Source organism: Lampetra planeri, unplaced genomic scaffold (genome assembly GCF_965212315.1).
Source record: "Lampetra planeri unplaced genomic scaffold, kcLamPlan1.2.h2 scaffold_1836, whole genome shotgun sequence".
NCBI lineage: Eukaryota > Metazoa > Chordata > Hyperoartia > Petromyzontiformes > Petromyzontidae > Lampetra > Lampetra planeri.
This window is the reverse complement of record NW_027614580.1, coordinates 7,501-18,637: the sequence shown is the minus strand read 5'-3', so window position 1 is coordinate 18,637 and position 11,137 is coordinate 7,501. Positions and strand designations below refer to the sequence as shown.

At 54.8% G+C, this 11,137-nt stretch overlaps 1 protein-coding gene across 1 annotated transcript; it reads left to right on the top strand.

Annotated features, from left to right (window-relative positions):
* The first annotated feature begins 473 nt into the window (after positions 1-473).
* LOC144740000 (vacuolar protein sorting-associated protein 16 homolog) lies at positions 474-11,108 on the top strand. Its single transcript, XM_078622886.1, has 4 exons — positions 474-522; positions 8,663-8,751; positions 10,199-10,287; positions 11,032-11,108. Exons 1-4 carry the CDS (start codon positions 503-505, stop codon positions 11,101-11,103), a joined length of 270 nt encoding a protein of 89 aa, XP_078479012.1. The 5' UTR covers positions 474-502; the 3' UTR covers positions 11,104-11,108.
* The last annotated feature ends 29 nt before the right edge of the window (positions 11,109-11,137 follow it).

Below are 11,137 nucleotides of genomic sequence, written 5' to 3'. Positions count from 1 at the left end.
GAGACACAGAGACACACAGAGACACACAGAGAGACACACAGAGACACACACAGAGACACACACACAGAGACACACACACAGACACACAGAGAGACACACACACACAGACAGAGACACACACAGACAGAGACACACAGAGAGTGAGACACACAGAGACACACACAGAGAGAGACACAGAGACACAGAGAGACACACAGAGAGACACACAGAGAGAGAGACACACACAGAGACACACACAGACAGAGACACACACGGAGATACACAGAGACACACACAGACAGAGACATACACAGAGGCACACAGAAAGACAGACACACACAGAGACACACACACACACACAGAGACACACACACAGAGACACACACACAGAGACACACACACAGAGACACACAGAGACACACACAGAGACACACACGGAGACACACACAGACAGACAGGGACACAGGGAGACGAGAGAGAGACACCTGTAGCCATGTCTCTCGTCACGGCGGACTGGAACCCGATGGGTGACAAGTTTTATAGGTGAGCAGAGCTGACAACTCACCACTCACTCACTCACCACTCACTCACCACTCACTCACCCACACACTCACTCACACACTCACTCACTCAGCCACAAACTCACTCACCCACTCACTCACTCACCCACCCACTCACCCACCCACTCACTCACCCACTCACTCACTCACCCACCCACTCACCCACTCACTCACTCAGCCACTCACCACTCACTCACCACTCACTCACCCACTCACTCACCACTCACTCACCCACTCACTCACCCACCCACTCACCCACTCACTCACCCACCCACTCACCCACTCACTCACTCAGCCACTCACCACTCACTCACCACTCACTCACACACTCACTCACCACTCACTCACCCACTCACTCACCCACTCACTCACCACTCACTCACCCACTCACTCACCCACCCACTCACCCACTCACTCACTCAGCCACTCACCACTCACTCACCACTCACTCACCACTCACTCACTCACTCACCACTCACACACTCACTCACTCACACACTCACCACTCACTCACCCACTCACTCACCCACTCACTCCCCACTCACTCACCCACACACTCACCCACACACTCACCCACACACTCACCCACACACTCACCACTCACTCACTCACCCACACACTCACCCACCCACTCACCCACTCACTCACCCACACACTCACCCACTCACTCACCACTCACTCACTCACCCACACACTCACCACTCACTCACTCACTCACCTACTCACTCACCCACTCACTCATCCACTCACTCACCACTCACTCACCTACTCACTCACTCACACACTCACCCACTCACTCACTCACACACTCACTCACCCACACACTCACTCACACACACACTCACTCACCCACCACTCACTCACCCACCCACTCACCCACACACTCACTCACACATTCACACACTCACTCACTCACCCACCACTCACTCACCCACCCACTCACCCACACACTCACACACCCACTCATTCACCACTCACTCACCACTCACTCACCACTCACTCACCACTCACTCACCACTCACTCACCCACACACTCACCCACTCACTCACTCACTCAAACACTCACACACTCACCACTCACTCACCCACACACTCACCCACTCACTCACTCACTCAAACACTCACACACTCACCACTCACTCACCCACACACTCACCCACTCACTCACTCACTCAAACACTCACACACTCACCACTCACTCACCCACACACTCACCCACTCACTCACTCACCCACACACTCACCCACTCACTCACTCACTCACCCACACACTCAGCTACTCACTCACCACTCACTCACCACTCACTCACCCACTCACTCACTCACACACTCACACACTCACTCACCCACACACTCAGCTACTCACTCACCACTCACTCACCACTCACCCACTCACTCACTCACACACTCACCCACTCACTCACTCACCACTCACTCACCACTCACTCACCACTCACTCACCCACACACTCACTCACCACTCACCCACTCACTCACCACTCACCCACACACTCACCACTCACTCACCCACCACTCACTCACCCACTCACTCACCACTCACCCACACACTCACCACTCACTCACCCCACTCACTCACTCACCCACTCACTCACCACTCACTCACCCACACACTCACACACCCACTCACTCACTCACCCACTCACTCACCACTCACCCACACACTCACCACTCACTCACCCACTCACTCACTCACCCACTCACTCACCACTCACTCACCCACTCACTCACTCACCCACTCACTCACCACTCACTCACCCACACACTCACACACCCACTCACTCACTCACCCACTCACTCACCACTCACTCACGCACACACTCACACACTCACCACACACTCACACACTCACCACTCACTCACCCACACACTCACACACCCACTCACTCACCCACACACTCACCCACTCACCACACACTCACACACTCACTCACCCACTCACTCACCCACACACTCAGCTACTCACTCACCACTCACTCACCCACCCACTCACCCACACACTCACTCACTCACTCAAACACTCACTCACCCACACACTCAGCTACTCACTCACCCACACACTCAGCTACTCACCCACACACTCACACACTCACTCAAACACTCACTCACTCACCACTCACTCACCCACACACTCAGCTACTCACCCACACACTCACTCACCACTCACCACTCACTCACTCACTCAAACACTCACTCACTCACTCACACACTCACTCACTCACTCACACACACACACACTCACACACTCACCACTCACTCACCCACTCACTCACTCACCCACACACTCACACACTCACTCACCACTCACTCACCCACCCACTCACACACTCACACACTCACTCACCCACACACTCAGCCACTCACTCACCCACCCACTCACTCACTCACCACACACTCACCCACTCACTCACTCACCACTCACTCACCACTCACTCACCCACACACTCACTCACTCACACACTCACTCACCCACTCACCACTCACTCAACCACACACTCACCACACACTCACCACTCACCCACACACACACTCACCACTCACTCACACACTCACTCACTCGCCCACTCACTCACCACTCACTCACCCACACACTCAGCTACTCACTCACTCACCACTCACTCACTCACCACTCACCCACACACACACACTCACACATCCACTCACACACTCACTCACTCACCCACTCACTCACCACTCACTCACCACTCACTCACTCACCACTCACCCACACACACACACTCACACATCCACTCACACACTCACTCACTCACCCACTCACTCACCACTCACTCACCACTCACTCACCACTCACTCACTCACCCACACACACACCCACTCATTCACCACTCACTCACACACTCACTCACTCACACACTCACTCACTCAGCTACTCACCCACACACTCACTCACTCACTCACTCACACACTCACTCACTCACACACTCACTCACTCAGCTACTCACCCACACACTCACTCACCACTCACTCACACACTCACTCACCCACTCACTCACTCACTCACACACTCACTCACCCACCCACTCACTCACTCACTCACACACTCACTCACCCACTCACACACTCACCACTCACTCACCACTCACTCACCCACACACTCACTCACCCACACACTCACCACACGCTCACCACTCACCCACTCACACACTCTCTCACGCACACACACTCACTCGCCCACTCTCTCACGCACACACTCACACACTCACTCACCCACTCACTCACCCACTCACCACTCACTCACCACTCACTCACCCACTCACACACCCACCCACTCACTCACCCACTCACACACTCACACACACACTCACCACTCACTCACACACACACACTCACTCGCCCACTCTCTCACGCACACACTCACACATCCACTCACACACTCACTCACTCACCCACTCACTCACCACTCACTCACCACTCACTCACCCACCCACTCACTCACCCAACCACTCACTCACCCACCCACTCACTCACCCACTCACTCACCCACTCACTCACTCACCCACTCACTCACCCACTCACTCACCCACTCACTCACCCACCCACTCACTCACCCACTCACACACTCACCACTCACTCACCCACTCACTCACCCAACCACTCACTCACCCACCCACTCACTCACCCACTCACTCACCCACTCACCCACTCACTCACCCACCCACTCACTCACCCACACACTCACTCACCACTCACTCACCCACTCACTCACTCAACCACTCACTCACCCAACCACTCACTCACCCACCCACTCACTCACCCACTCACTCACTCACCCACTCACTCACTCACCCACTCACTCACCCACTCACTCACCCACTCACTCACTCACACACTCACTCACCCACTCACACACTCACCACTCACTCACTCACACACTCACTCACCCACTCACTCACCCACTCACCACTCACTCAACCACACACTCACCACACACTCACCACTCACCCACACACTCACTCACTCACTCACCCACTCACTCCCCACTCACTCACCCACTCACTCACCCACTCACTCATCCACTCACTCACCCACACACTCAGCTACTCACCCACACACTCACCCACTCACTCACACACTCACTCACCACTCACTCACTCACCCACACACTCACCACTCACCCACTCACTCACTCACCCACACACTCACCCACACACTCACCCACACACTCACCACTCACTCACTCACCACTCACTCACCCACACACTCACTCACCCACTCACTCACCCACTCACTCACCCACACACTCACTCACCACTCACTCACCCACTCACTCACCCACTCACTCATCCACTCACTCACCCACTCACTCACTCACCCACTCACTCACCCACTCACTCACCCACTCACTCATCCACTCACTCACCCACACACTCAGCTACTCACCCACACACTCACTCACCACTCACCCACTCACTCACCACTCACCCACACACTCACCACTCACTCACTCACACACACACTCACTCACCCACCCACTCACCCACACACCCACTCATTCACCACTCACTCACCACTCACTCACCACTCACTCACCCACACACTCACTCACACACACACTCACACACTCACCACTCACTCACCCACTCACTCACTCACCCACTCACTCACCACTCACTCACCCACACACTCAGCTACTCACCCACACACTCACTCACCACTCACTCACACACTCACTCACTCACCCACTCACTCACTCACACACTCACTCACCCACTCACACACTCACCACTCACTCAACCACACACTCACCACTCACCCACTCACACACTCACACACACACTCACCACTCACTCACACACACACACTCACTCGCCCACTCTCTCACGCACACACTCACACATCCACTCACACACTCACTCACTCACCCACTCACTCACCACTCACTCACCACTCACTCACCACTCACTCACCTACTCACTCACCCACACACTCACTCACACACTCACTCACCACTCACTCACCCACCCACTCACTCACCCACTCACTCACCCAACCACTCACTCACCCACCCACTCACTCACCCACTCACTCACTCACCCACTCACTCACCCACTCACTCACCCACTCACTCACCCACCCACTCACTCACCCACTCACACACTCACCACTCACTCACCCACTCACTCACCCAACCACTCACTCACCCACCCACTCACTCACCCACTCACTCACTCACCCACTCACTCACCCACTCACTCACCCACCCACTCACTCACCCACACACTCACTCACCACTCACTCACCCACTCACTCACTCAACCACTCACTCACCCAACCACTCACTCACCCACCCACTCACTCACCCACTCACTCACTCACCCACTCACTCACTCACCCACTCACTCACCCACTCACTCACCCACTCACTCACTCACACACTCACTCACCCACTCACACACTCACCACTCACTCACCCACACACTCACACACTCACTCACCCACTCACTCACCCACTCACCACTCACTCAACCACACACTCACCACACACTCACCACTCACCCACACACACACACTCACTCGCCCACTCACACACTCACTCACTCACCCACTCACTCACCACTCACTCACACACACACACTCACACATCCACTCACACACTCACTCACTCACCCACTCACTCACCACTCACTCACCACTCACTCACCACTCACTCACTCACCCACACACACACCCACTCATTCACCACTCACTCACCACTCACTCACACACTCACTCACTCACCACTCACTCACACACTCACTCACTCACCCACACACTCACCACTCACTCACCCACACACTCACTCACCCACACACTCACCACTCACTCACCCACACACTCACCACTCACTCACTCACTCACACACTCACCCACACACTCAGCTACTCACCCACACACTCACTCACCACTCACTCACACACTCACTCACCCACCACTCACTCACCCACACACTCACCACTCACTCACTCACACACTCACCACTCACTCACACACCCACTCACTCACCCACACACTCACCACTCACTCACCCACACACTCACTCACCCACACACTCACTCACCCACTCACTCACACACTCACTCACCCACTCACACACTCACCACTCACTCACCCACACACTCACACACTCACTCACCCACTCACTCACCCACTCACCACTCACTCACCCACACACCCACACACTCACCACACACTCACCACTCACCCACTCACACACTCACACACACACTCACCACTCACTCACACACACACACTCACTCGCCCACTCTCTCACGCACACACTCACTCACCCACTCACTCACCCACTCACTCACTCACCCACTCACCCACTCACTCACCCACTCACTCACCCACCCACTCACTCACCCACTCACCACTCACTCACACACTCACTCACACACTCACCCACTCACTCACCCACTCACTCACCTACTCACTCACCCACACACTCACCCTCACACTCACCACTTACTCACCCACTCACGCACTCACGCACTCACCCACACACTCACTCACCCACACACTCACCCACGCACTCACCCACACACACTCACACTCACCACTCACCCACACACTCACCACTCACTCACACACTCACCCACACACTCATCCTCACACTCACCACCCACTCACTCACCCACACACTCACCCACTCACTCACCCACTCACTCACCCACTCACTCACCCACTCACTCACTCACCCACTCACCCACTCACTCACCCACTCACTCACCCACCCACTCACTCACCCACTCACCACTCACTCACACACTCACTCACACACTCACCCACTCACTCACCCACTCACTCACCTACTCACTCACCCACACACTCACCCTCACACTCACCACTTACTCACCCACTCACGCACTCACGCACTCACCCACACACTCACTCACCCACACACTCACCCACGCACTCACCCACACACTCACACACTCACCCACACACTCATCCTCACACTCACCACCCACTCACTCACCCACACACTCACCCACACACTCACTCACCACTCACACACTCACCACCCACTCACCCACACACTCACCCTCACACTCACTCGGTCACTCACCCTCACACTCACTCGGTCACTCACCCACACACCCACGCACTCACCCACACACTCACTCACACACTCACCCACACACTCACCCTCACACTCACCCTCACACTCACCACCCACTCACTCACCCACACACTCACCCACACACTCACTCACCACTCACACACTCACCACCCACTCACCCACACACTCACCCACGCACTCACCCACACACTCACTCGCTCACTCACCCACACACTCACTCGCTCACTCACCCACACACCCACTCACCCACGCACTCACCCACCCCTCACTCACCACTCACACACTCACCACCCACTCACCCACACACTCACTCACACTCACCCACACACTCACCCTCACACTCACCACCCACTCACTCACCCACACACTCACCCACACCCTCACTCACCACTCACACACTCACCACCCACTCACCCACACACTCACTCACACACTCACCCACCACTCACACACCCACTCACCACTCACCCACACACACACTCACCCACCCACAATGATCCCCCCCATGACCCCTCGTGCCCCCCCATGACCCCATCATGACCCCTCTCCATGACCCAACCCCCCTCCATGACCCCATCATGACCCTTCCATGACCTCCCCATGACCCCCCCCTCCATGACTTCCCCATAACCCCCCCCATGACCCCATCATGACACCCATGACCCCCCTCCATGACCCACCCCTCCATGACCCCCCCTCCATGACCCCATCATGACCCTTCCATGACCTCCCCATGACCCCCCATGACCCCCCCCTCCATGACTTCCCCATGACCCCCCCATGACCCCCATGACCCCCCTCCATGACCCACCCCTCCATGACCCCATCATGACCCTTCCATGACCTCCCCATGACCTCCCCCATGCCCCCCCATGACCCCCACCCCCCTTGACCCCCTTGACCCCCCATGACCCCCCATGCCCCTCCCATGACCTCCCCCATGACTCTCCCATGACCCTCCCATGACCCCCATGACCTCCCCCATGACCCCCTTGACCCCCATGACCCCCCCCCCGTGCCTAGGCGTGAGGAGCTGTACTGCATGGCCTGGGCTGACCGCTTTGAGGTCAAGGGTCACCTGGTGGCGGCCGCTCAACACGGCGGCCCCGTGGGTGAGTGGGGGGGGGGGGCAGTGACGTCATCATCAGTGACGTCATCATCAGTGACGTCATCATCAGTGACATCATCAATGACATCAGTGGCATCATCATCGGTGACTTCATCATCAGTGACATCGTCATCGGTGGCACCGTCATCATCGTCAGCAGTGACATCATCATCAGTGACATCATTGTCATCAGTGACATCATCGTCATCAGTGACATCATCAGTGACATCATCAGTGACATCATCAATGACATCAGTGGCATCATCATCAGTGACATCATCAGTGACATCATCAGTGACATCATCATCAGTGACATCGTCATCGGTGGCACTGTCATCATCGTCATCGTCATCAGTGACGTCATCATCAGTGATATCATCATCAGTGACATCATCATCAGTGACATCATCATCAGTGACGTCATCATCAGTGACGTCATCAGTGACGTCATCATGACCCCGCGTGACCCCCGCCCCGCTCAGCGCTGATGAAGGATGACCAGTGACATCATCATCAGTGACATCATCATCAGTGACATCATCATCAGTGACATCATCATCAGTGACATCATCATCAGTGACATCATCATCATCAGTGACATCATCATGACCCCGCGTGACCCCCGCCCCGCTCAGCGCTGATGAAGGATGACCAGTGACATCATCATCAGTGACATCATCATCAGTGACATCATCAGTGACATCATCATCAGTGACATCATCATCAGTGACATCATCATCAGTGACATCATCATCAGTGACATCATCAGTGACATCATCATCAGTGACATCATCATCAGTGACATCATCAGTGACGTCATCATCAGTGACGTCATCATCAGTGACATCATCATCAGTGACATCATCAGTGACATCATCATCAGTGACATCATCATCAGTGACGTCATCAGTGACGTCATCATGACCCCGCGTGACCCCCGCCCCGCTCAGCGCTGATGAAGGATGACCAGTGACATCATCAGTGACATCATCATCAGTGACATCATCATCAGTGACATCATCAGTGACATCATCATCAGTGACATCATCATCAGTGACATCATCATCAGTGACATCATCATCAGTGACGTCATCAGTGACGTCATCATGACCCCGCGTGACCCCCGCCCCGCTCAGCGCTGATGAAGGATGACCAGTGACATCATCAGTGACATCATCATCAGTGACATCATCATCAGTGACATCATCATCAGTGACGTCATCATCAGTGACGTCATCAGTGACATCATCATCAGTGACATCATCATCAGTGACATCATCATCAGTGACATCATCAGTGACATCATCATCAGTGACATCATCATCAGTGACATCATCATCAGTGACATCATCATCAGTGACATCATCAGTGACATCATCATCAGTGACATCATCATCAGTGACGTCATCAGTGACGTCATCATGACCCCGCGTGACCCCCGCCCCGCTCAGCGCTGATGAAGGATGACCAGGAGAAGCTGTCTGTGCGTCCCACAATCAGCGTCTACTCCGCGTCAGGGTCTACTCTCTCATCGTTCAAGGTGATCACCATCATCATCACCATCACCACCATCACTACCATCACTAACATCACCATCACCATCATCACCATCATCACCATCATCACCATCATCACCATCACTACCACAATCAGCGTCTACTCCGCGTCAGGGTCTACTCTCTCATCGTTCAAGCTGAACACCATCACTACCATCATCATCATCACCATCACTACCATCACCATCACCACCATCACTAACATCACCATCACCACCATCACTACCATCATCACTACCATCACCACCATCACTACCACAATCAGCGTCTACTCCGCGTCAGGGTCAACTCTCTCATCGTTCAAGCTGAACACCATCACTACCATCATCATCACTACCATCATCATCACTACCATCATCATCACTACCATCACCATCACTACCATCACCACCATCACTATCATCACCACCATCACCATCACCACCATCATCACCATCATCACCATCATCACCATCACTACCACAATCAGCGTCTACTCCGCGTCAGGGTCTACTCTCTCATCGTTCAAGGTGATCACCATCATCATCACCACCATCACTACCATCACCACCATCACCATCACCACCATCACTACCATCACCACCACCACCATCACCACCATCACCACCATCACCACCATCACCACCACCACCACCACCATCACCACCATCACCACCATCACCATCACCACCATCACCACCATCACCACCATCACCACCATCACTAACATCACCCCCATCACCCCCTAGTGGAAGAGTGGGCGCGTGCTGTCGCTGGGCTGGTCTCACTACCACCATCACCACCACCACCACCATCACTAACATCACCCCCATCACCCCCTAGTGGAAGAGTGGG